A 27,677-nucleotide genomic window follows, 5' to 3' on the forward strand; every position below is an offset into this window, starting at 1 on the left:
TCACTGGGTATTTTTAGGAGTACTTTCTGTATATAAACAGATGAGGTTCCAGGAGGCAGCAGTGAGGGGGAGCAATGTAACTCAATGATACTTGTACTGCAAATAGTACATTGCAAAGAGCAAATTGTTTGACTTTATTAAACTGCAGCCTCCTGCAACAGATCAAGGGTCTAGTTTCTAAGCAAAATAATTGTAGCCTAAAGAAAAGTTAAATGTTGAAAGTCCCACAGGCCCTAGATTCCTGTTTTACTTGGCTTCAGGAGCTGCATATACTGTTTGAACCTTAGACTACGAAGTAAATTTGCAAAGCACAAGCTGTTTTGAAGCCCCTTTCCACAGTAACATAGTTCAGCCCTGTTGTCAGAAAAATACAGGACAAAAAACAATGGAAGGAGAATCAAGTCTGGCAAGTGGACTTGACAGTGTTCTGCAGTTCTGGAGGGGCTGGCAGGAGCTGGGCAGATCTGATCTAGGTGTCAGGGCTATGCAGAAGAATGTTGCCTGGTCTTGGTGGCAAAGTTAAAACAGAACTCAGAGCCATGGGCTGAATTGGAACAGGCTGGTGTAATGCAGAACCAGGCTCTGCCTGTGAGACTGCTTCCCTCTATCCTTGTTTATAGGAGTGAGGGTTTTTTTAGGAGTGCTGTATCCAAAGAGTGATCCTGTGTATGCTGGAGGCCATAAACAAAACATTAACTCTGGAATGTAGCCCATTTGGGGTTGGCCAGTGGCTTGGTATTCAACCTGAACAAGTTAGTCTTGGTCACACTTTGCTTTTCAGCTTTGTGGTCTATTCTGGTTTCAATTCATTTTATTTTTTTTTTTGTTTGCCAATAGAGGCAAAAGCTATGAATGAAGAAGGTCCCATAGGAGGGCCATCCTTGCTGCAGCAACCCAAAAGCTACCTGTGCAAGGAGGAATGAATTAATGCACCTGCAAGAAAAAGGCTGGCACTCTTAGCTGTTGCCTCTACATGTGGTGAGTACCTGGGCAATATATTGGCTGGCATTTCTTTCCATGGGGAAACCTGTCCTTGGCATCATCTCTTTGCATGCAACTTGTTGAAAAGTTCTGTCCTCTCTTCCCTTGGCTCCTTGCAGAGCAGATTTATAGTCTCATTTTCCTTTTACAAACAAAACTCTAAGTGCAAATCCAAAGGATAAATAATGCAGTGCAGTCATGTTCGTGGCAATATTCTTTGTATCATTGCTGAAAGTCTGAGAGGAAAAGCTGGTGAAGGCAGGATATCTTTTGTGAGAAAACTATTCTCATGCTTTTCTCATGCCAGTTCTGGAGGTTGAAGAGCAATCCTGTGTGCTTTTCCCCAAACATCCTGCTGCAGCTCAGGCAAAGTCCATATGCCTTGTCTGCAAAAAGGGGCTAAGGCAACCATTCTCCCTCACAGTTATTGTGTGGGATGTGTACCAGCACCACCACAGTGCTCAAGGTTGCTCCTTCATAAGCACAGAATGGACAGGTGTTTGTAAGTAAAGCTCAGCATTTGGTCTGCACTGGGTAAAAGGTAGGCATGAAAATGAAAATAGCATCACTGCCCCTCTGTCCATTAATGTATCTGCTATTCTGATTGCTCCCACCCTGCCTGTGATCTCAACTGACATGGATTTGGCAGGTAATGTTTAGAAGGGCACTGGGCACGTGCCACAGAGGCACCAAACCTGCAGGGATGAGTGGGACTTCTATCAGCTGACTCAACAGCATCAACATAGGCAGCTGCACACCAGGACCAAACACCTAATTTTTAGCAAGGGTGGCTTTTTTCTTGGGCTGAGCTGGAGGTTTGCAATTCTGGATTCTGTAGCACAAGATATACCTGGAATCACCCCCAATACTGTTTTCATTCTGCCTTGATTCCAGCTGTAATTTTAAGAGACTTTTGTTTAACTAAGCACAGGGACAATAAGCCTCAGTGTGCAGGACACGTGGATCAGAGATTAAGACTGTTTAATTGTCATCAACTACGGACCCTGCCCCTGTGCCACTTACAGGCCACCTCCGTGACGCTGCAGCCCTCACACAGAGGGGAGGTGTGGGCTCAAGTACATCATCTCCTGCAGGGTGGAGAAACTGGAAGGAGATGGGTGTACCTGCTTCCCACTGTCTGAACTTTATGCAATTCAAAGCACTTGAACTAGCTCAGGCACTTCTAGAAAGGGAATTTTTTTGTCCTGGGATTGAATAGTTACTTTATTGTCTTGGGGTCAGTGGTTTTGACCTCTTTCTTTTCATTGTTTAGTTGGGTTTTTTTCCAGGTTGAAGAGGCAGCTTTTACTATAAACCTGTAATGGTAACAACCAGCTAGAAGCCCTGCTCTGCCAGTGCCCTAGCTTACCTGGCAGGCTGCAGCTCCAGACAGATTTATTGATCCCAGCTGCAAATCATGCATGGCAGGGCAATCTGTGGCCTGCCCTGGCCAGCTGAAATAGTCTCACAATGGCCAACAGGCCTCAGCTGGGGTCACTTCAGGCTTAGTCACTGGCAAGTTGTTCACTTTAAATTCTGCCCTGAAATCACAGATGTTTCCAGATGTGCAACTCGCTGGAAATTATAACCTGTCCTGCTGGGCTCAATGCACAGAGATTTTGGACTGTTGTGTTTCATACACCCCCTGTGTGTTAACATAGTGCCATTTGGCTTGGCATGGGCTGAGTTAGAGAGGCCTGAAGCGAGTGGTTAGTAAGGCAGCTGAAAAGACTACTCACAAAACAGCTTCAGCATGGTCTGCAATAAAAAAGAATTACCAGACAGACCAAGGTGGAAGAGACCCAAATGCCAGGAGTGATTCAGTCACCATGCTCACTGAAATCTAATCTCCTTGCTGTGGCAGGCAATAAGAAGCCTGTGAAAACTATAACCTCACTGATTTTTTCCATCATTAGCTCCCTTCATGACCTCCCTTCTGACTGCTTACTCCAGTCTCAAAGGATGGGACCCTTTCTGGAGGGAAGACCTGTGCCTCTGTTCCCTGAGAGGAAATTAGTCTGTAGCATTGCTATGCTTTACTTAATATGTTTATGAAAGTGGAAATACCACCTGAATTTCTCTACAGACTCTGCAGGGAAATCATGTTTCCATATTGCATTATGAGAAATACAGTGGAAGTGTGCTATGCCCAGTTAATATTTTTAATGTATGGAGGCAAAAGAAACTTCAGTTCAGAAGTATATGCTTCCCTCTTTCTATTCAACATCCATAGCGCTATAAATACAAACTGCAGAGTACTTTCAGAACTGCAAGCCTTTAAGACTTCTCGAGGGAAAACATCACACCAAATTAATCTGCCGTCAAGTGGAAATTCTATATTGTTTGCATTTGCCAATGTTCTGTATGTGGCTGTAATTGCACTGAAGCAAATATCTGCTTCAAGTTCTTCACAAGATTAAATGTGGCCAATTGGGCGTAAAAGAGTAATTGAAATGCAGAGCTGCTGCTTTGGATTTGTTAGAAGCATTGCTCATTTTTGCTCTGACATGACGACACTAGGTTCTGACTTCCTACTAAAACAGGGAAATTTGGGGAATGTGATTTAGAGCATTGGGTCGCAAGCTAAGAGGAGGACATTTCTGTCTGGAACTGCTGCTCCCCTGCAGTGTGCCAGCGGGCAGTGTGCCCTGAGCGTGTCCCTTGCTCTGTGTGTGCAAGGGGATACCTTCCTCCCCTCTGACCAGCAGAAAGCCTGGCACCAGCTGTGCCCCAGGATGCAGCCTCTGGCTGGGACCTCCAGTATTGGCTCCTGAGGATTTTGTGTTCTGAGCATTTGCCATAGATTTGAAGTAAAAAGGACTTGTGAAGGTCCAGAATAGCCTCCATGGCTTGTACCAGGGGGAGCCCAAGGTCTGAGTTGGATCCTGACTAGCGTCACGACGTCAGACCAAAGGAGCGTGTCAGCTTGCGAAGTCTGAAGTCTCACCCTAAGCCAGCTGGATGTGAAATGTTAAAAGATCTGCTTAAAAGCCTCACGCTTTCTTTTTCTATTTACTAGTTTAGCCATTTTCCCTCTTGCCATATAAATGTAATTATAAGCAAGTAAAAAGTATTTTTTCAAGTTGGCTGTGCTGCCTTTTAATTCTGCATGAAAACCCAACTGCTCCCTATGCCCTGCCCAACAGGTAGTTAAATAAACAAGCCCGGGTGAGCAAAACTGCCAGTTTGAATCCTTCTTTATTTCATTTTCTTTCCAATTAGTAGGCTGATCCAAAACACACATGCCTAGCAGCTCCTAACAGTTTGCTCATGCTCAACCTTTTCCCAAAGTTTCTCAGTGCATCTGCACAGCAGTCCTGACAGCATCCTTTCAGTCTTCAGTGAGGGCAGCATCTCTTGGTCTGGTGTCAGGAGACATGCCTTCTTGGCACTAGCAGGCCTCTGCTCCTCTGCCTGTCCCCCTTCCTAACTGGAGGTCCAACTCCTGAAGCTGCTTGAGGAAGCCAGAGTTGGGGCAGATCCCTCTGTGTGAGCGCACGGTCTGAATTGCGTCGGCGAGGGACATGTCTTCACAGATCATGAGGAAAGCGAGGACAAGAGTTGCAGATCGACTGATTCCCATTGCACAGTGAACCAGCACTTTGCCTGGAAAAAGGAAAGAGAGATGCAATTACACCAGCAGGCCAAATGGTGGGGGTTATTGTGTTGGAGCAGAGACAGGAGCTGATCCTGGGGATGGGCAGGCAGGTGTACACAGCCCTGCAGAGCAGCCCTGGTGCAGTGCTGGTGGGGGAACACGGGGCTGTTAGTGGCTGGGGACAGAACACTCATAATTGTATTCCAGGATTGTGGTTGTTTGCTTGAGTTTAGCTGTCAGGATGACAGCATGCCCTTATCCCTCCTATACAGCCTGCCATCAACTGTGTCCCTCCTTGCTCATGTGTGATTTTGGGAGTCATGTACTCACTGGCAAAGCTTCAAGCGTTCACGCTTAAAGGCAGTGCTGTGGGAAGCAGCCTTGGCAGGTTATGTACTGCCACAGGGCCTGGAAACTTGGGATTTCCAAAGTGCAATGCTCAGGAGCGCTCACCGCTGTTACAGGAACAGACCTGGTTTTCCACAAGTTCTTTTTTTTTTATTTTGCATAGGGCAGTAATACTTTCTGAGGGTGCTGACTGCTGCCCAGACTTGGATGGAAGTGTGTGAGGAAAACGGACATTACTGTTAAGAGCAGCTCCTGTTTGTAGGTGCTACTTCCATGCTGGAAGGAGATGAACACCTTTTTAAATGGCCTTACTTGAACTTAATGGAAACTTTTTTCAAAAGGATTGCTCTCAGATGGAAGAATTCAGGTTTTCAGTCCTCTACCTCTGGATGTGAATCAAGAGCTCATTCTGGAACCTGAAAATTTGCATCTTGTAAATATTGTAAAATGCTTCATCTTTCACAAAAATGGTATAATCAATGAGAAATTTTTAACTGGGGGAAAAACTGTTCTTCGTTCTACTCAATTATAGCCATGCCTGAACATTTTCAAACTCTCTTGTCCTTTGCTGCAATGTGATCTAGTTCTTTCACAAGGACCGTGGCTCAGCAATTGGCCATTATTAAAGTAACAAGTGATTAGAATCAGATTTGAACTTCTGACTTCCTAACGGACAACTCTGTTTCCCATTAAGGCAGCTGAAGAAAATGTGGTCTTTTTGACATGAAAATTTCAGAACACTTCTGCACTGTAAATTTTCACAAGTTTGAAACAAAATATTTTCTGCCTTTTTTAAATTTTAATTTTTTTAGATTGTCACATTTGTGGTCTCTTGTTCACTAATTGTATAGCTGTACACAGTGCAATTTAGTGACAATCGAGTTTATATCCAGAAAAAGATGAAAAATCAGTGACAAAAATCCCATGCTGCTTTTTTCCTTCCGAGATGGAATAAACTATCTCAGATGCCTTTTCTGTGCAAAATATAAGGAGGGGTAGAAAGAACCAGGGCTAGTTCCTTGTTTTGTTTGTGCTTATAGCATCTTAAATTCTCACTCTAGGGAGTGAGACAAAAATATCCTTGTTGGATGATGAGTCTAGATCCAGACAAAAACATCAGACTGATTGCCCCCATCTCCCCGGGTGTTAATACTGGGTACTTTGTGCACAGCTTCTAATCTTAAATCCCATTTTGTTTATGACAAGAGTATTTATTTAGCAACTGTTTTAGTTCTGACTAATGATGATGGCACAGCCACATGCTCGGAGAGCTCAAGCATGTGTTGTAAAAACCTGCTCTGGCCAGCAGGTTGGGAGAAGTGTTGGATTCCACAATGTATGTGACACAGCCACCTCTCATTATCCCTGGCATGAGAAATCTGAGCGCAGACCTAAAGATAGACATGTCTTCAGTAGAAATAAAGGGACAAATATAGTCTCCAAGAAAGTGGCGAAAACAGCTCTGGTGACAGCAGAGTTGGACTGGGCATCAAAACCTTTAGGGGAAGGAAGAGGGTTTTCCAATGTAATGCCAGTTTTGCAGAATTTCTGTTTGTTCTTCTCATTCAGATACAGCTTCATAGAATTTACTGAGATATCAATACCATTATTCAAGTTAAGTTAATCTGTCTGTCAATTCCATTAACTCCATGGGAATTCTTGGAAGCAAAGTCCTAATTTTTGGGGGGAATATGGGGAAATGTTTTGCACTCCTGCTAAAAGGTAATACTAATTTGAATTTCCTCCAGACTTCTTTTTCAGTGTGCTGCACTATCATTAGCCTTCCCACTAACCTTGTAGGGTATGTATACTGCTATTATCTTCCCCAGAGAAGGCACTCTGGACCCATATAATCCTGGTCTGGGATTTTCAGAGGAGTGTAAAGGAATCAGGAGCACAATTTCTGTTTGAAAAATACTGCCAATAGGGCTAGTCCAAAAGATCTTTGGAAAATCTGTGTTTCAGTAGTTTGCAGGAGGCATAACTACAGTGTAGTGGCAGGAACTGGGGAAATCCAGATATTCACCATAATGTGCACCCCAGATAACAGAAGCCAAGGAACAACATGTTCTGAAAATTTTTCTTGGAATCAGAACCACTTCTTTTTTTTTTTTTCCTCTGAAAACTTCTGTGCTACCAGCACTCTACAACTAAAAGAAAAAGAACTTATGGTTTGAACTGCATCAGGAGGAGGGAAAACAAACAAGAAAAAAACAGAAAGAGGTGGCCATGATGTTAGATTTAATTTTGCATCTCTGTATGTTTTGAAATTCAATCTAAATTTGACCATAAATCGGATGGGGGACAGGAGACTTGATGTTCTGAACTTAACTTTTGTTTGCAGCCTCACACTGAAGACCAAGTTAAGCACAAGTATAGATGCTGCTGTTAAATATTGCCTGTTGTGGTTTTTTTGGAGGCACAGAAAGCAGACCAAATTCCAGGCTTCTGGCTCTCTACTGTTTTGTGTCCAACTTGAGAGAAAGAACAGTAAGAACACATTGAGTTTTCTTCCCTGCTTCTCTGGCTCATCTGCACTTCAAAAGCATTTTCTTATATCAGCAAATAGCTTTAGGAGGTGTCTCAGCAAAAACCTGGACAAGCCTCAAGTACTGACCTTGGACCTAATCTGCATGGCTCTCTAATGCACTTGTTCCCATGAGGATGCAGGTATATTATCTCTTCCACATGTGCAATATCTATTCCACATTGTTAGCCTTTGTTTCACCATGCACAGAGGTTATGATAAATGCTGGTACACTGACAATAAAATGACTTGTTTGTTGCAGATAAATCAGTCATGTGAAATGATTTAATTAACGTAAAATTGCTCTAATGAGAGCAGATTTGAATTTACTATGTGATTATTTGTAGCAAACAAACTGAATGTTGAACTTGAGTAAGGAAACACAAGCTGTGTTGCTGTTTGGTTCTGTTGACAGGTTCAGACCCTTGTCTCTTAGCAGTAACTGCAAATGGGTTAAGTGACACTGACCCCCACCATGATATACTGCATTTGACCAGTGCCTGAAGCACGTCTGTACCTTGTGGGCCAACCGTGGTGGGCAATTACAGCGTTTTCCTTCAGCCTCTCGTGGGAGGCAGCTGAGATGTCCTGACCCAGCACCAAGGCTTGGATTGCTGGGTGGTTACTGGACCACAGCCTGGGAAAGCAGTGTTGACAGAGGCAGTTGTGGTGCATTCCCCTGTCATGTGGTGGGCTGTAAGAAGGCTACAACCAGATCTTCTGCAGCACGGAGTCCATGCCACAAGCTGGCATCCTCCAATTCTGCCTTCCCCACCCCCATTTGATTGAACAGTGCAAAGAGAAGATGGACTGGTCCCACATTAGAGCCATGTTGCAACCTTCTCTCTGAACATGAAACAGGATCCCTAAGGAATAATGGGATTAACTGAGGAGAAGTGGGGGCACTTAGCTTCTGGCATTATTAGATCTTGCAATCCTTATTTGAAATTTTGCACCACACATCTCGAGCTACTTTTTGCAGAGGCAGACAATAACTGTCATCTGGCTGGGATTTGTGCAGAACAATAACACTTGGTTTTTAACAGCGGATTATGGATATTCTATCCAGCTCATGCCTGCTATAACTCTACTAACATCAAAGGGTTTGCACTAGGGATAAAGTTTGCACATTCAACTTTGTTGGCCAAATTCAAATTGGGAAATTCAATGCTGTTGAACAGAATCAGTCATTAAAACACATAATAACTTATTGTCCTTTTGCTAATCATCATTAACTGAACTGAATGTCCTGAACTAGCCTTTGCTTTCTTGCAGGATGGATTCAATTTGGCTTGAGACCAGACTCTGGATCTGTCACCCATAGTGAATGCCCCAGCTGCCCTCACTCCATTGGATCCAGCAGAAGCTGCTCACCACGAGAAGAGCTCAGCTGGACTAATGGGCCCCAGGGGCTCTTCCCACTCCACCTATTAGGGGATGAGAATCTACTGTCATTTTCTTGATTAATCCAAATATCTGTTTTGCCACAGCTGAAAATACCAAGAAGCCTACAGAGAGCTTTAAATGGTGGCATGTCCCTTCTTCCCATGTCTCTGGAATAGGTAAGAGCTGTCACCTATTGGAGAGGGGAGGTCAGACTGATGTATGTAATGCACCTGTGGCAGAGAGAGGACCTTTTTCTCCAAAGGGTCTCTCTTCTGCTTTCATAACTCCCACCAACAAAAAGGTGGCAGGAGAGGGAGCCTAGCTTTTGTTTTGGTCTACTGAAGTGGAAGAAGGGAAATGCCTTTGAGAGAGTTTGCCACTTCAGGAAGTTAATGGGTGATTTTAACCTGCCTGTTTTACACAAGTTCAGAGGTCAATAAAAGTTGAAACTCTCTGCCTGGGAATTTTCCTCTGAGCACAGTGTTAGTTTAATGGTTTTTGTGACATGCTTTCATCAAGTTCTCTTTCCGTCCCTCTTCTGCTAGACTTTACCAAACCCTGTTGATTTACTTTAATTTTACCTGCGCTCCAGAAAAATGTAAAATGTACAGGTTGCCATGCAAAGGGTCAGGATTTATATTCAAGGTGTTACCCTTTGAGCTTGAGCATGTGGGAGAAGGCCAATACTTTCCTGACTCCATCTTTTTCCTTGTAGGGAAGGGGACAGATTATGCATCTGCTCACCCTCTTCTGAGCCTCCCCAAACAGCTCTGTTACATGGGCAAAGAAGCAGCCAGGCTGTGCAGAAGGAAAGACAGCCAAGGAAGCAAGGATCATAAAATAATGCTTATATGGCATGGCTGATGCAGTAGTGCATGTATTTCCTAATCTGTACAACAGAGATGATGAAGGAAGTTGGTCAGGGTGTGATGCAGCCATTGACCACTGTGACAGGAATATCACACTCTGGCATCAGGATTTGAAGAAATTACCTTAAAAATAAATTCCTTACATCATCAAAGACATGTTCTGTTCAGCTAAGGTAAAAATCTGGAATAAATTTGTCCATGCTGTTTTCTGGACCTCTGGTGTAAAGCATCAGAATTTTTTTTCAAGCATGATGGGAATAACAGTTCTTACTTAATTCTAAGGAGTACTTGATTCATAGTTTTAAATATGTTTGTGCCTCATACAGTCTTAACTTTGACCCATCATCCCAGGTAAAAAAAGATAATATATTTTCATTAAAGGAAAAAAAAAGTTGAATTTACTTGTCATAGTTAAGCAGCAGTCTTAAATGACTTCTCAGACAAGCAGTAGTACCTTGTTACATCCTGAATTTAATATGAACAGGCCTCTTGTCACCTGGTATATTTTTTTTTCAACATCACTGATTATAATAAATGCTTCTTTTTTTCTTCTTCTGAATGATGTGAGTAACCCTCCCCTCCCTGTCTCATCCCTGCATGGGTCATGGGTATTTAGCTGCTAAATTTCTGTACCTTGGGAAATTATGCTTCCAGAACATCTTGTTTATATATTTTCTAAACTGTTGCACTTTCCTTAAAATGATGAATGTCAGCAACAGCTGGACAGTACATGATTAAATTTCACCTTGTCTCCATTCCCAGAACCCTGCTTCCATATGGAGTTCAGTAAAGCAATATTAAAAGCATGGGAGTAGGGATAAATATGCCTTGAGCCGTAACTTGTTCTGCATTCGTAATTTTATTATTTGGGCATGCATTTTGCAAAGCACTACTTTCGTTTGCTTTTTTGGCTACCACAATTCATCTGTTGTTTTCTGTCTTTTGTCAACTGATTTGCAAGTTTGCTGTTACACACAGATGAATAGATTTTGGATCTTACCTTTCTCTGGAGCATTGCCCATAATGGCTTCAATTGCAAATAGCATATGCTGTAATAGAAATGGGTGCAAATCCAAGTTCCCCAAATATGTTTGTGGTTTTGAAATCAAAAAACAGCCCTCAAATGCTCAAAGGCAAATATTTTTTAATGGAGTAGATGAAGCCCTCCAAAGAGCAGTAAATGCAGAGGTATCCAGCACGGAGGTACATTGTTTGCAGTCACTGTGTCTCCTCTTCCTAGCTTGTATGGTGTGGATCAGATCTACTAGGTACATATCAGTAAGTTGGGTAGTTAGTACTTTAGGACCCTGACTGAAATTAAGGCTCACCATGATGCAAGCAAAAGTTTGCAGAGTGTAGAACTGTTCTCTTAATCACTTATTTTTGAGTAGTATCTGTACAGTTTTGTGGCACAGTGGAGACTTGCTTTTGTGAAGGTTTGTCCTTAATAGTAGTGATCCCCATTAGACCCAGTACTCTGGCATTACACCTGGTCTGTGTTTAGCAAATCGAGGGATTTTGGATTTTTTGTGTTATCTTCCTATTTCAAGGTTATATTTCTTCTAGCAACAGCATGACATTATGCCTGGCTGGTGGTATTGCTTAAGTTCTCTTGTACAGAACTGCTTTCTACAAAGTTCTTCCCTATTCTGTGTTTGTAGGATTTGCACAGATTGTAGCATTACAGTTGAATCTTCTTACTCAAATACAATATTTGCCCATGTCTTTTATTTTAAACCCCATCACCATTCTAAAAGATGAAATAATGCGCCTCCTCCCAGGTCAGTGTGTCCCTATAGGTAATAACAGATACTTGTTATTTTGTCTTTCGCTGATGTGTAACACTAGGCACAGGGATAACCACTTTGAAAGCCTGTTCAGTGCACCCTGAAACAGGGGAAGTCCCACAGGGGAATTCAGGAGCCAGGTGGGATTCTACTGGGTTTGGGTATCTCCATTCTTATCCACATGTGTAGGTGGTTGGTTTATGTCAGATAATATTTGATAACTTGCCCTGCTTGTCTACCATGCAGAAGATGTGCAACATGCACAGATTGTCTAGTTACCTCTTGGGGAATTCAGTGCTTCTCTGATGTACTGAGCAACTGGGTAGAAGTGAATGCTGAGATCAAAGTTTGGGTGGTCCTCTGCTTCTACTCCATAGTAGTGCACAGGCAAGTCATTATAGAAGGTGGGTCCGGTGTCGATGCGGAATCGCCCGGCAGCGGCGTTCACCACGTGGGAGATGCCCATTCGGCTCAGCTGGGCTTTGTCACGAGCGACATACCTGGAAAAAAGATGGTGAGTTATATTTGATTGCTGCATTGTAATGTGGGGTAGAACATACTGCTGATGCTGAGTTTGTTAAAACTGCATGAAGTTGTAGTGCCTGTTTTCTGACAGATTGATCAGGTCCAAAGTGTCCATCAAAATGCTTTGAGGCAGCAGTTAAGAAACTGACTTTTATATTTCCCATATTTTTTTCCCAAACATCTGTTTAGGTGGTTCTTCTCAACTGATGAAAGGTGGTGGTGGAGATATTTCTGCACAAGCCAAGAGCTTTCTGGTTTGCTTTTTCACCAAGTCACCTCTGCTAAGCATCCATCAGTTCAGGGGACTGATGCCATCTGGCAATGTGAGGAGAAAATGAGGTTGATCCTGTTTTACCCAGCTCTGGCATGACTGCCTGAGGTACTGATGCAATGGTTCCAGCGAGCTTTTGCAGTGTGGGACTCCTGACTTAATGCAGGAGGAGAAAGCAGGACGGAGAGGATATTCTTTTCAGTTAGTTACTTTAGTTAGGATGCCTTTTCTCTATGCTGCACCATCCTATGTAAGTTCAACCTTGTTCAACACAGACTTGTTGTGAGGGGTCCCCAAATTAATACCTAGCTCTCTTTTTTAAATAAGGAGTAGAAGATTGGGGGGAAATAGGGTAGGGGCTAAGAGCTGCATTAACACCTTCAACCCTTCCTTCTCTCTTACAGGTCTCCCACATAGAGGTTTGGCCAGACTTCATCCACATGCCCTGTGGGGGATGAGCGTGTGCAGAGCAGGCGCCGCAGCTCCTCCAGGGATGGTGTCCCAGCACTGCTCTGACTGCTCTGACTGCCAGGCGTCCACCTTGAGGTGCTTCTTATCTTGGGGCGCCGTAAGTCCCCGCTGCACAAGGAGTCCCAGGCCATCCTGAAAGAGGGAGAGCAGACATTCACCACCACCCAGAGACATTTCTGAGGTCTCCCTCTCTTTCTCTCACCATGTCAAACAGCTGATTAAAACTTCATTATTATATTTTTTAAGATTTTTCTTTTAATAGGAAGTGGGGAAGTTCCTACTGCTCTCTGGAATTCTAGAGATTACTATTGGCACAGTGAAAAAACCCAGCCCTCGATGTGCCAGTACGAGAGTTCCACTTTCAAATGGAAAGCGGTAATGCTATGGAATATGTATTGTGTAAAGGTATGTAAAGGAATATGTATTGTGTCAATGGGTAGACAATAAGGTACTAATTTGTTATGCTGAGGTTTTCCTTTAATCAGGTAACTAGAGCTTCCTTATATCTTATATCAACAACAATCTGAGTTGTCTTTTATAATTTGCTCAACAAACTGAGCTGGACTGAACAGAATTGGTCTTGCAAAATCTTATTCACTGGTTAGCTATTAATTGTCAGCTTCAATGGGAAAAGCTCTGTAAGGAGTATTTTGGTTCTTTCCACTGGTTGTTACCAGCCATACTTGTCCTCGTGGCAAATGTTTAGAAAACTCTGCATGAGTTAAAGTGATTCCAGCTGTCATTCATATGAGCATTAACCTATTTTTTAAATAAGTTGTTTCATTTGCATTCCTCTCCTCTCTGCTCCCTCCAAGAGCTATCCTATTTCTAATCTCGAAGTAAGTACTTCAGTTACAAGGAGAAACACTTTTTTAGGCATCCCTTTATCTCTGGAATTACTCTGTTCCCATGTGGTATGTTTCTTTTGAAATAGTGGCTCCTTGTGCTAGCTATAGATTTGAACTGCTGGGAGAATTTTTAAAGAGGGGAATAGAAATTCTGTTTTTCACAGAGTTCTGTTCTAAGCAAATTTTAGAAATATATTTTTTCTATGTTCTAAAAATTAGTCAAATATCTGCATTACAGAGATATTACAAAGTCTGCCAACTCATAAGCTTTAAAACAGAGGCATCTATCTAGGACATGGGTGAAGCTGCAGTCAGTGGGTCAAAGTCTTGCTCTAGCACTGCCTGCAGCATATCTTTTGAATAAATTGAGGGGTGGTTTGGGGTAGAACAATCCAGGACAGCAAATCTAAAATCTTGCATCTTTTTCTCAACATCTCTGTCGTTAAAAAGTATTGACATTGACAATTTCTTTCCAAACACTAACTGTGGTGAAAGATTTTCCTCATTTCTTATCATCCTGTTTTCTCTAGCCCTAAATTCACATTTTAGTGGTTTTTTTTTCTTAAGTATTTTTCTTTGTGCACACAAAGATAGAGCAAGAGGGTCTGAAGACTAGGATGCTTTGGGAGCTCGTTGCACCTTCATATTCATCCATTGCTTTGCTGAATGGAAAATGGAGTAACTAATTCCCTGATGTATCCATAGGATATGGAGGAGGGAATGGAGGAGGGAAGTGTCAGTGTAAGGCCACAGAAAGAACCTTAGCAGCCACTCTCCCGCTGTGCACATGGGGTTATCTGCCTTGCCACCCAGTTGCCAAGAGGGGCCCTCTGTTATTTCAGTACACCACCTTCTGCTACCTTCATGGCAGCTTTGGCCTCTTGAATACAGCAACTTTTCACCAAGTGATATTCCCAGGATGGTCTTGTATTGTTCCAAGAGCATTACAAAGAGCTCCACTGTGGAATGTGCTCCCCTCCCAAATGTGCATATCTCCTCCAGTGTCAGCTTTTACTGTGAAAACAAAAGCAGATGTTCTTGCCCATTTTGGATGGCTTTATGCAAGAGAAGGCATGGAGGAATTCCTGTACTGGAACAGGCATTTCCCACTGATTTTGATAGCTTCTTTGACACTGGTCACCCTATTGCCCCCTGTGACAATTCTGCCTGGCTTCTGCTGGTGATCTTGGACACCAGTGTGACTTCTCTGATCCCACACAGGAGGTCTGCAGCAGAAATGGGACTTGCATTTCCTGTGCCCTAACCACAGGGCAATCTGCCAGTTCAATAAGTACTTTCAAGAATAACAGCCTCCTCCAATCCTTCCCACCTCATAATATCTGCAGCAAATGTTCCCCTTTTTTGATGTACCTCATTCCTTGCAGTGGAGCTAATGACCACTCTAGGGCACTCCTCACTCCCTGCAAAGTTACTTTAAACTGCTTTAAACTCTTTTGGGTACTGCCTGTTATCCCTTTCCCTTGTCCTCTCCACTGTATAAATACTTTGATTTTCCTATTACCTAGCCTCAGAAGACTGAAGGCTGCTGTCAGCCTTGCTTTCCTAAGCCTCATGGGAGGGGAGAATTGCAGGGTGCTTTCCAGAAGTCCTGGTAATGTTGTGACGTTTGGGTTGCTGCGAAGACGTGGAGGGACACCCAGCAACTCAGTAGCACAGCCCTTCTGGAAGCTGGGCTTTCTAGGTCCCTAACTTCAGCTCTTAAAAGGCTGGGTGGATAACTCTGACCTGTAGTGCATCTTAGGAAAAGTGCCCCTTTTGTTTGTTTGTTTGGGGTTTATTTGGTTTGGTTTGGTATTTTTGGTTTTGTTTTTTTGTTAAAGGTGTCTTTCTAGAAGGGAACAAAACTACATAGGCTAGGAAAGAGAAGGTACTGTGTGCTACATGGACATTGAAAGCTGTGGAATAATGGTTTTTATAAGATGGGTGTGCTGCTTCAGAAATCCCAAGATGACTTTCAGCTTGTGCTCACAGGGATATTGTATTATAGCTAAGGAATTTACTCCTGTTGAATCACAGATGTGAACTGCTGATGCTGTGTACAAAACTTATTTCATTTTCATTCTGGTCACATTTTTTCAACTGGAGAACAGCATCAGTTCATGTAAACTCTGTGCCCAATAAAAAGGAAGGACTGGAGTTCAAATTTCAAATGTGAAATAACTGGAACTAACAGGCTGTGAATGATTCAAAAGCAGAGAATTCTCTGTAGGACTATTCAACTAATATATTGAATAATGAATACACTGAAAAAAATAATAGCTTTCCATAGAAAATTCACAGACAGGAAAACAAGGCAATTTTTTTTCTGAATAAATGACTGCTTAGTTCTAGCATCACTAACATTTTAACTCACTAAATTTATACATTTAAGTGTTATTACTGAAATGCACATATTTAAAGAAAGCAATGCTGAGTTTAAAATTTTGTGTAATGTTTTATAAGGAACATGAATAGATTAAAACAAATTAGTGTGAAAGGAAAATGATGATACATAATAATGTGGTGGTTGTTCATTTTAAAAATACGTTTTTAATGATTCTCAGCTCAATTCCTCTATATGGACTTCCTATAGTGGATCTGTTTCTGTGATGTGTAAAAATGAGCAGTACAGTTTTAAAATGCTTGTTTCTGAATGATGATGATATGAAATATTCCTGATCTTTGCCCTGCTGGAGTTCTATTACAGTAATTAGTCAATCACATAGGAGAAATCTGACCATTACATTTATATTAATTCTGAATTGGTTTGTACTGCAACTGTAATTGTATCTGAACTATGTAACAGAATTTCCTTAATTATGACAAGCAGGAAAATTGCAATGAAAGGGACCTATCGCAGAGCAGAAGATCATTCTGATGATCTAGAGTGACCCAGAGCATGACACAGGCACCTGTAGCCACCTTCCTGGATTGGTGTGCACTGGTGGCTTTGCTGCAGTTGGGCTATAAGAGCAGCCAGGTCAATGGTTCCTTATGCATCCCAGGAAGAAAGGAAAGTGCTCCTGTGAGAGGTCCCAGGTAGTATCTTCTTCCTGACTGTTTAGGCTTCCCCTCTTCCCAGCAGTGAGTGCCCCTGTGGACTGCATTATACTGTGCATGCTTTGGTTGGTTTTCAGTTAATTCTGTGACTGCAGCTTATCTGTAACATAATTAGTGCTATCCAGTGCCATGCTGAGGAGAGGACCTGTAGAGTCAGGTATCCCATGGCAGATGTCTCAGTCTTTGCAAACATAGGCCACTTTTTATGCAATTTCTCCAGCTCCATAACATCCAATTAAATAAGAACAAAATCAAGTCAGTGTAATTTGACAATTTGGCATTATGTTGGTATGAGATCAAGCTGAGAAGATGGTATGAAGGCTGAGATGAAGCAGGACAAAACCCTGCAGCATGATGCTGTGGAAAGTCAGGAGAAAAAAACAACTCTTGTGTCTAGGATATTTACTAGAAAGCCTTTACATCCTCTGCTTTTCCTTGTGTTTTCCAATGCCAAGATAAAGGAGGGATCTGAGTATACTATAACGATGTCAGTGGTCTCATTTCAATCATGTACCAAATATTTTAATGATCCCAGGGCATATGTTGGTTTTTCTGTATGGGTAGCCATTTTCCTCTGACATTACTAAAAATATTTCTGAATCTTTAAATCATGGCAACAAAGTACTCTACATCCTGTGTTATCTCAAGCTGGTATGTACTGTAACCTTGTCATCCCAGTGAAGATAACAGGCTCACTACACTTCAAACAGACTAATTTGTGGTGGCAAAAGACCAGGCTGAAGCCTAGGGCTTGGCTGAGTAAGTCGTGTCAAGTTCATTCCTATTGTGTATTCAAAAGTCATAAACATTTCTCAGAAAGCCTATCCCTTGGAAAAATTTCTCCAAGATAACATATGTTTGAGAGAGGTTTTTGTGTTGCTACATTGCCACACAAATGACAAGTATTACTGTCATCATTCTTTCTTCCTTAGTGTTTAACCCAATAGTCTCGCTGGAGTCACAATTTGTCAGTTGCTGGGAGCACCAGGAGATATAGATGGTATGAATCAAACACAGCGAGGACTGAGGTAGGGCTGGCTGCACTTGAATGCTGAGATAGAGGCAGTTTCTACAGAGGCACAAGGTATTTGAGCAGCCAACTGTTGTAAGAAAATCTTCCCGGCAGCTGGAGGATGTAATCTGAACAGCACTTCCAAATTTAGTAGAGGCTTTCAGACCCTCAACTGTCACCCACATGGTGAGGTTTGGTAAAATCCATTAGGTGGACTTGCTCTCCCCAGACCACGCAGAGCCTATGTTGAGGAGCAGACTAACTAAATCTCTGTACTGGACAGCTTTGAGCACACAAGGAAGGGGAAAACATCTGATTAAGGTTTTTTTCCCCCCCTCAGTATTGTGTTGGTGCAAATATTCTGTCCTGACTTGAGGGATTATAATATCTCCCCTCTGTTGAATTTTCCTCTGTGTGGCATCCAGGGAAAGCAGCAGCTACATTTTTGATGCAAAGCACTATTCAAATGTAAGGAAGAAATTAATCAACCCATCCTGGTTCTCAAATATGCTGAATTTACCACAGTTTCCACTGATGTTATGGGCTGCCAGGCCTCAGAAGCCTCAAAAATGTCTAATTTTTTCATAGCAAGTCTGTGAGCCAGGCAGCAGGGCTCAGACCTGATGTTCTTGACTGTTTCAGGATGTACATTAGCATGCAGGCCCCAAGGCAGGGTGGCCTTGGGGGTTTTTGCTGTAGCTGTAGTATAAAATATTCTCTTGTCATCATCTGGTTGGTACATTTGTATTTACCAATTATGTGCGCAGTTCCTGACTGGCTGGACAGAGGCAGCCATCCTTTGATGTGCAGCAATGTTGTACCAAGTGTGCAAAAGCTGATCATGTGCTGATTTTGCTAATTTTTCTGGGTCTTGAATGTATATTTATTTTATTTTTTAGGCATGGGAAATCATCTCTGTAGAGTTATTATCCACACTGCAGCTTTGAGTGCATAAATGGAAAATATGGGCAGTGAAATAAATTTTCACTGACCCGCCCCTTCCTCACAGATGCAAAACCAAGGATTTTATGGACATAGTTCCATTTTTGCAATATAAGTGGGATGCCAACCATGTTTATGAGTCAGGCCAGAGGCTTGGAGAGAGTCTATACAAGGCAGAGGCAGGCACCTGGAGTGTGCTTTACAGAAACCATGGCTGATAGGTAGCACCACCAGAAGGATTGCAGAGGTTCATCCACCCCAAGCTTTTCTGTGGCTTCTTCACCACTGAAGCTTGGGTATATTTTGTTGCTGAATTGGACTTTTTATTTACTAGTTACAAATTTTACATGCCATTTTAATAGTGTGCATTGTAACTATTTAAAGCTGAGCATTAAACAGGCCCAGACACCGTTAACAATCTGCATGTTACGATACATTTTTTTTTGGTAACTGCTTGTTATAGCATCAGCTATTAAGAATTTATTACTGGTGCATTTTAGGTGGTGCTTTACAGTCATTTAATTACAGCCATCTAACAATCATTACATAAGTATGCATTGAGAGCAAGAACCCCAATGTAAGGTGACCCGAAAAGGTTTTACCTGCCAAGACTTGAGTTCGGGCCCTCAGGTGGCAATGATATCACCAGCATATGCAGGGAAACACAAATGTTTAAGGCTGTACAGGGAGCCCTGTTCCTCCCCACACTAGGTGTTCATGAAGTCATCAGCTGGAGCAAGAGCACTGTAGAGCTCTAAGGACCTGAACCTGGCTCTTGGCAAGCAAGCAAAGGAAAATTGGTTCCCCTCCAGCCCTAGTCCCAGCAAACGTGCAGGGCTTTTGGCTGTTAGCACAGAAGTTCAGCTGCAAAACTGGGCCCTCTGGAGCCCATTTGCTCTAGCTGCCAAGTGCATCCTTATACCCATTAACCCAATCTGATCTAGTAGACAATCAGACACACTTCATATGACCCAAAGACAGTAGCTGGTCTGAAATGCTTCTACCACATCTCCCTGCTATTTTTGACTGCAACAGCATGCCCATGTTTGGCAGTCTCTCGAGCTCCCTGCCTGGCTACTGCTCCTAGATCAAACTTTGTTGCTATGTCCTCCACTGCAATAGACTTCAGCCACCAGACTTCACCCATGACCAGCCTGACAGTCTTTAACTCCTTCCTCCATTCAGTACTGACATTTTTCACTCCTTCTTGAGAAAACAAAAATCACAATCTACAGCATTGTAGCACTAAACAGTTCTTATACATGCTATATTCATGAAACACTGTTGGTATCCTTGTGCTTGCACTTGAAGACAAGCTTGCCTAAAATTTAGTTTTCTGTGTTAACATTGGCTTTTCTCCTGGGCACAAGGATTGTTATGTATGTCTCTTGCATCCAGTAACCTGTTGGAGGTGAAGGCCAGTATTCTCTGAATAGGTAAACTCTGTTTTTCCTTTTAGAAGCACCCTCAGAAGCTTAGTGAAAAAACTGAAGGATAAAACATTTCTGAAAGACAGGCTGGCAAGTTGATGCAGGTTGCTCTAAATCAGGAGCAACATGTGCACTTTTATTTCCTCTTGGAGCTGCCAGTCAGAACCAGTTGGGTTGTCTGGCTGACACTGTTTTTTTGGAACAATCACTCCAAAGTCCTCACCCTCCCTGAACAACATGAATCCTAGTTGCTTTTTCATTACTTGTAGCAATGCTTTACCTGTATTTGCAGCCTGCAGTTGCAGAGAGCTTGTGTTGCTCTCTTTACTCAGTGATGTTAGTACAGCATGACTCTGCAGAGAGGTACAACCTTGAATTTATTCACAGATGGCCTGAAATGTGCTGACTCTGTTTCTCTGAAGCAGATCTGGTGACTGGAGGCTCACCTTTGTGGCGATGCATTTCAGCTTCAGCACTGTTGCCATGTGAGAGACAGAGCCTGTACACTCTATGGCACGTTCTTTACTCCCTCTTTGTGGCTGTTTGGGGTGAAGCTGTGACTGCCAAGCAGCCCTACTACTACACTCTTTTGTATACAGCCTGCTTTGTATCTCACTTCCAATTGAACATAAGAAAGCCAGTTGCTGGGTACGCTGCATCAAGCTTAATGAGAGAAGGACAAAGTGTCACTTGGATGTTGCTTTCAGTCTCTCAGCCATAGTTTTACTATTCAGGTTAATTCCATATTCCATACCCTTAATCTAGACTCATCTAATTTTTCCTAAGTCGCTCCTAAATGATCTGAAGTCATGTTTGTTTCTTGCTTTGGCAATGTTCAGAGGGCAAGGATTTCCTGTGCTGTGCCTCGCTCAGACCCTCAGTTGGAATCCAGTCCCTTAGGTCGTTGTCCTGTGGCCCAACAGAGTTTAGCAACCCACATCTGAAGGTGAATGAGGCTGCTGTTAACAATAACTAATACAGCACTGTCCTCCAGCCCAGAACTGAAAACATCAGGCTTCAGAATTCAAAGAGTCCCATTACAAATGAATGGTTTCTGCCCCAAGAATCTAACCAAAAGGATGGCACAATGCAAAGCGCTTTTCCCCTGTGACTAGCTCTGGTATGTTTTTCTATCTCAAAAACAATATATTGCCTTTTCTCCTTTTCTCTCTCTCTCTCTCTTTTTTTTTCTTTTTTTTTTTTTTTTTTTTTTTTTTGGTTCTGTTCTGTTTGGGGGCATTGAAAGTTTCACTGCTCTTTGTTCTTGTCCTGTGGTCTCTACCAGCACCACAGACGTAGCTCTATGCTATCCATCTTACAGGAGACAGTAGGCACCCCTACACTGGCGTAGCAAGAAGGTTGAATAATGTGCTAGGAAGGAAGATGGGAAACAGCAGGAGGTAGGTGGCCAAGGTTCCCTGGTGTTTCTTGAGCATTGGAATGCCTTTTATAGTTTTTTATCACAGCGAGCTTGTGAGGAACAGTGCTGTTCCTACTGCACAGGTGGAGATGGTAAAATTAAGCTGGATGATTTTTCTACATCTCTCCACAAGTCTGAGCTGGGAGGCAGCCCAGGAGCAGAGTGCTGCCAAACATTGGTAGCAATAGTTGAACGTGGGTAAAAAGTCACCCTCGGGCTTAATGTGGGTCAAAAACTTTCCCTTGCCTCCTGTGAGCAAAAGGCAGCTTACAATATGAGGTGAGCCACAGTCAAGGTTGGACTTCCAGGCTAGGGGATGAGGTTTTCTAGGAATGCTTTGGCAGATGTTGGCCTCAGTGCTCAAAAGAAAATTCAGAACACATAAAATCAAACCAAGGACACAGAAACCCTTTATCACTCCGCTGTGCTCCTGATACCTTTCTTTCCATGCCTGCCAAGTCCTTTTTTAGAGACATATAAAAAAAAGTATAGTATGATCTCTTATTAAATGCAGTGACATTATGGCTTAAAACCAACTGTACTGTCTTTCTAATAGTTTCTTTATCTTTCTCACACCCCAGCCTCTCTGATCTGATTCTTCCTAGCAATGTGATAGCCATGGTAGCACTTGGAGAGGTCTGGAAGGCTAGTTCCAGTAGCCTGTATTTTGCACCAGTATCCTCTGGCAGAAAGATAAACCACAGAGCTGATTGCAAGCTCCTGTGGCCCAGGTTTCTGGCTACAGAACTGGGAAGGATAAACACCTCCTTAAGTGCTGCAAGATAGAAATAGAACAAGAGAAAGGAATGGAAATCCTCTCATAATGCAATGGCTAGAAGCAATCCAGCTGTTTTGTTTTATTCCCACCATGAGAACTACAGTCAGTCCCAGTGCAAGCTTGACCACCTGTCAGATCAGCTTTGTGAACTAAGTGTTATTGGAATTTGACACGCTCTTGTCTTGGAGCATGCTGATATGATCAATACAGATTCCTCCTATAGCACTGACACAACGTGTATGCTACCCATGCAGTCCCAGATGCCCCTCATAAATCATTAAAATACTGGCTAGTCCTAATCAGATCCTTTGAGTTATAATGTAATATACTATCTGAGAACTAAAAACAATAAATCAAGTTAGTACAGAGGTCAGACTGAGCCTGAACACAGCTGAGACTTGCTTGCTGATGTGCGTATAGTCTAAGGGATGCAACGGAAGGAGATGAAATCCCAAGGCAGCTAAGCAAATTGCTTTCTTCTCATTGTAAAATCTCACTGCTAAGCTTGTAGAAGGGAAAAAAACAGGAACTCATCATCTTCTGTAGCACAGCTGATTTGAGGTCTAGAATTTCCCAGCAGTTGTGTTAGCTCTTGGGATGACAGGTATTTCTGATCATTTGTCCTTCAGGTTAACTCTTACTCTTTTTCTAAAACTAACTAGCAGTTAAAAATACATACTCCCAAATGTCATAGATCACCTGGTACAAAAACAGAACACATTTTCTTCTAGAGCATAGGAACCAGTTAACCACAAACAGAAAAAAAAATCAGATCCCATTAGAAAGCAGCTGCTGTGGTTGCACTCTTCAGTCTTGCCTGGGACACAACAGGCAGCTTTGTGAAGGGGAGGCTGCAGTGGCCAAGTGCTGGGAACCAGTAACAGTTTGTGTGCTGAGGTGCTACTGCATAAACCCAAATAATCAATGCTTTTTTTTATATACAGAAAAGGTTGAGGGCCATCTGAATTTTTTAAGTGTTATTTGGCTCTGAGGACAACGTGGTATGGTACAGCCAATCTCCATGGCCAACAAATACTTTGGCCACCATAAATGGTACCTGTCAAAGAATAATACTGAAGGCTAACTTCCCTGTTCATGCTGTAACTGCATATACTTTTTGTTCCTTACCTTAGAATAGAAATACCTAGTAATTGTTTCTTCCCTTCCAGCAAAGACAGCCTGTGGTAGGGGATCCTGCTCTGCATGTACCCTGCAGATGCCAAAGGTATGTAATTCACAGTATTTTTAATATCATTATCTTTATAATAAGCAGTATCTTTAATCCCTCGTTTACTTTGCACATTTTCCTTAAACCTCTCTGCCCTAAATCAGGCAGGGTGTTTTTGAAGCCCATACAGCAGAGTAGCTTGGCACCTGAGTTACATCTATGGAGCTGTATTTCTGTAGTGGTCTACAGGGAAGGGCTCAGAGGCCCAAGTTGTGGTTGCCTCCCTTCAGTCCCAAACATCATCAGAAAAGGGCTTTGCTGTAATCCATAGGCTTTGCTCTGGGGAAGTGTGAGTTGTATGAACTCTTGGGGTTCACACTGGTGACTCCTGAGCTGAAACCTCTGGAGATGCAAACTAGTAATGGTAATGCAAACCAGTGATCCAGAAAATCATCATAAACCAGTGAACAAAATCTCTGTGAGTCACTGGCAGTAAATAAAAGAGCTAGCAAAAACTAGGGCTGTAAATAACTGGTGGTGAACAGAGTGGAACTTGGTCTGTTTGAAAGATACACCAACACCTCCAAACTGGGTGCATGTATGGGGCAAGATGGATTAATATTGTGTTTTATTTCTAATTAGACCTCAAGCAAGTTTGAATTTCTTTTAAACCTTGTGGAGAAATAGTTGAAACAGAAGGAGAAACAGTGATCAGTTTCATCAGAGATGCAGCACAGCTTGGTGCAGGAACTTAATGAAGATTTGTTAGTCAACAACAATCTCCCAATCCACTTAACATGCCCTCCATTTAATTTGCTCTGCTATTGTAGCAAATTTGAAGCCATAAAGTTAGACTCAGCTTTCATGGCTCTTGTAGTCTCTGCAGTGTCAGCAGGAAGCATGAACTGAAGACTCAGAGCCTGGACTTGAGCAATGTATATTTCTCTTAATGAAACCCAAAGCCAGGTGAAATTTTTTGGAGAGAGGAAACAGGATATGGAGTTCCTTTGGGGGATGGGGGATGTTCATAACACTCAGAAACTTGGCCCATGTTTCTAGCCTCCTCCCTTTCTTCTCCACAAAGGGCTTGTAACATTTTTAGACAAACTTGGATCCATCATACGTTGTGAGAGAACCTGCTGGGAAATTTGGTGACTCCTGCACTCCAGGGCAGAGGAAACGTGTGTTTGTGCTTTGTGTTTTTAGGAAAGTAGGAAGATGAAATTCAAAATAAACCCCAACAGATGGGAATCTCGCAGAGACAGACACTGGGAAATGTTTAGACAAGCTTTGTTCCTGGTCCTTGAGCTCAGAATTAAGCCACTAAACCGCAGAGAGACTTCAGAAAGACAGTGAAATGCATTTTGGCTTCAAATACAGTTCCTCCAGAATCCAATGAGAGTTGTGCACATGAATCTGAAGGCAGAGTATAGCCAGCAGTATGGGGAATAGATGTAATGTGAGAAACTCTCATGCTATATTATTATAGTCTGAATTGTTTCCATCATTTTGGGTTAAGTAATTCCCCACTATCCATCTCTAAAGTGCAAACAGTACAGGCTTGATGTGCCCCAGGGAAAGGAAGGAAACCAGCCTTTGAATCTTTACCCAACCTTACTGCTCATATTTTGCTTTCAGTGAATAAGTGTTCAAATCCTTTAATACTTCATTCCCATAAAAATATATTTACCAGGGGTTTTTGTGGCAGCAGTGAGGCTGTGTTTATTATTTTAGGAACACCACACGACTGGCTTTAGAGAAAAGACAAGGCAGGAGCATGGGGTGCTGCAAATCTATCAGAGAACAGCATGTTTTCCACCTGTTGAGGCAGCAACCACAATAACAGATGCACATAATAATTACCTGTACCTCAAAGGCAGCACCAAGTCCTGCACCTTCTGCTCCCCACCTAGCAGACAGCTTGGTAACAGAATTACAAAAGAGGAACACTGAGAGAGTAGGTAGTGCTTTGTGAAAAATGAAAAAGCAGCTCTTATTAAAGAGAAACCGGAAGGTGGAAGATGAGAAGGAAAGATCTGAGGCACCATGATGCTAAAAGAGGAGTGGCGCTAAGGAACTCCAGGAGCCTGCCTTATTTTTAGAGTGACAGTCAGGATTTTGCTAATACCTTTTCCAAAGCTGCTCTCATTTCTACTCTTAACACCAGAGATAATTTCTACTGATAAATAGGTGTCCCACATACCTACTGGAGCCCATTCCTTTCTAGAGATGGATGGTCCTGCAGTGGCAAGAGGTGCACACAGGGTAATATGGGCCTCATCTCAAGTGACACCATGAATGAGCATGACCATGTGCCAGTACCCTGTTCCTATTCCCATCACTGCTGCCTGGCACTGGAACTGTGCTGGAGCTATGCTATCCTTTTGTTTGCAAGTGCCCTGGAGCATCTTGTGTAAGAAGACCAGGGGACAGTACAGGGATCAGGGATGCATGGCAGGTGAAACATTTCTGGTCTTTCCTGCATAAGTGCTGAGGCTTGTAAGCCTCTCTTTCTCCCCTTCCTTAACTACCAAAAGGAAAGTGGTGACATCTGGCTGGGTGAGGACTTGACCTCTGGAGTGATTTGTACCATGGTGGTTCCTTGTTACACAAAGGAACAGATACTTCCTGGCAGGGATTTGTTGGGGAAATGATCTCAGGCCCCATTTAATCTTGACAGAAGAAGATGATGAGAAGACTGTGTGCTGAGTTGGAGTTTTCCTTTGAATTCCTATGGTGTTGAAGGCAGCACTATAAATAGACACAGTATCCTTTTTACCCTGGTACAATTCTGTCTCCAGCTCCCCATACAGACAGCAAGTCTGCTGGTAGGTATTTAGCAGGAATTAATTTAACCCAGTCTTCTCTTTCTGTACTCTTTTACTCCAAGCTTCACGATGGCTTCCATAGCCATACAAACATACTTCCTCAATAAAAATATTCTGAGGAAGACTGATGATATTAAAAATCCCATTTCTCTCTGAAAATTCTAGTTATAAATAATCCATAAATGCCCCAAACTATAAATAGTTGGTATTAAAAAAAACAATCTCACTCCCCTCTCATACTTCTTAGTCTTTCATTTTGTTTCTCCCAGGTTTTGTTTTTGAACTGCACAGCATTTTATTCATAGTCTGTTTCACATTTTCTCCAGTGTCTGGAGCCAATGTGGACAGTCTCCCCCTTCCCAGGATCCAACTTGAGAACATCAGCTAAGAAGAAGGAAACCCAGATACAGTGTTTCTTGGTTATTTTCTTAAAGATAGATCTGTAAGCAATTTCAATACAAGCTAGATTGGTATTTTAAAAAACAACTCATTGAATTTAAGCATCCTTTTTAGCGAGAGATCCTCAGCCTATGATCCTACTGGAGAGCAAACTAAAACTTTCACAAATATTAGAGTTCCTGAGTACAAGGGCAGAGACGCTGATCTGGCCTGGCTCTGCCGTGGTCTCGCTGCTGGTGGAACTGGCAGTGGTTGTGTTCATGCTGCTCGGTGCAAGTACTGAGTTCGCTGGGGTTGGTTTGTAAACAAGAGTAAGGGTACTTGCCTGGTAGTCGAAGCTCCCGCGCTGCGGTCTCTTGGATTACCTTTGTTTGAGTAATACCACTCCCGTTTCCTCCTAACGTGCCACTTGCACAACAAATTTCTAGCCTCTCCGGGTGTTCAGTTTATTGAAGGCAGGCCTATTTTTAATTCTGTTAATTATAACCCGTACTCCCCTACCCTTTCGGACCTGCAGGCAGCAGCCGGAGCGAGCAGCTGGCGGGCGGCGGGGGCAGTTCCGCAGGGGGCCGGTGGCCGGGCGGTGCCAACGGCTGTGACCCGGCCGGGGGCACCGGGACCGGGGGCTGCGCTCTGCCCCGACACGGGGCTTTGCCACGGGCGCTCCTTGCGGGACAGCTGCGGTTCAGTCCCGCTGTGAGCAAAGGGGGTGTCTGGGCTTGACCCCCGTCCGTGGTGGGGCAGCTGTGTCCGTCCCTGCGGGTGGGCTGTGCCCCAGCTTTGTGGGGCGCGGGGCGAGACGGGGCGGGCGCGCTCCCGAGCGCAGCCCCCGCACCGCCTGCCCCGCGTCCCTCGGGGCTTGACCCGAATTCGGAACAGAACGGCCGGCGCGGGGCTGAGGCCCAGGGCCGGGTGGGCACCGCCGGGACCCTCCCGAGCCGGCGCGGGTGCGGGTCCTGGGGTGCGGGGCCTGGGGTGCGGGTCCTGGGGTGCGGGGCCCGATGCGTTCCCGACCGAGGGCGCCGCCCG

General features: G+C 43.2%; 1 protein-coding gene across 1 annotated transcript; it reads right to left on the reverse strand.

The window, feature by feature from the left end:
- Positions 1 to 4,170: 4,170 nt before the first annotated feature.
- Positions 4,171 to 27,153, reverse strand: LOC126651218 (dual specificity protein phosphatase 13-like). Its single transcript, XM_050336878.1, has 4 exons — positions 26,974 to 27,153; positions 12,695 to 12,895; positions 11,776 to 11,996; positions 4,171 to 4,587 (listed from the first exon to the last, which is right to left on the reverse strand). The coding sequence occupies exons 2-4, from the start codon at positions 12,892 to 12,894 to the stop codon at positions 4,373 to 4,375; spliced, it is 636 nt and encodes a 211-aa protein (XP_050192835.1). The 5' UTR covers position 12,895; positions 26,974 to 27,153; the 3' UTR covers positions 4,171 to 4,372.
- Between the last annotated feature and the right edge of the window lie 524 nt (positions 27,154 to 27,677).

This window comes from Myiozetetes cayanensis, unplaced genomic scaffold (genome assembly GCF_022539395.1).
Source record: "Myiozetetes cayanensis isolate MyiCay16 unplaced genomic scaffold, myiCay2020 scf10, whole genome shotgun sequence".
In the NCBI taxonomy this organism is placed as follows: Eukaryota; Metazoa; Chordata; class Aves; order Passeriformes; family Tyrannidae; genus Myiozetetes; species Myiozetetes cayanensis.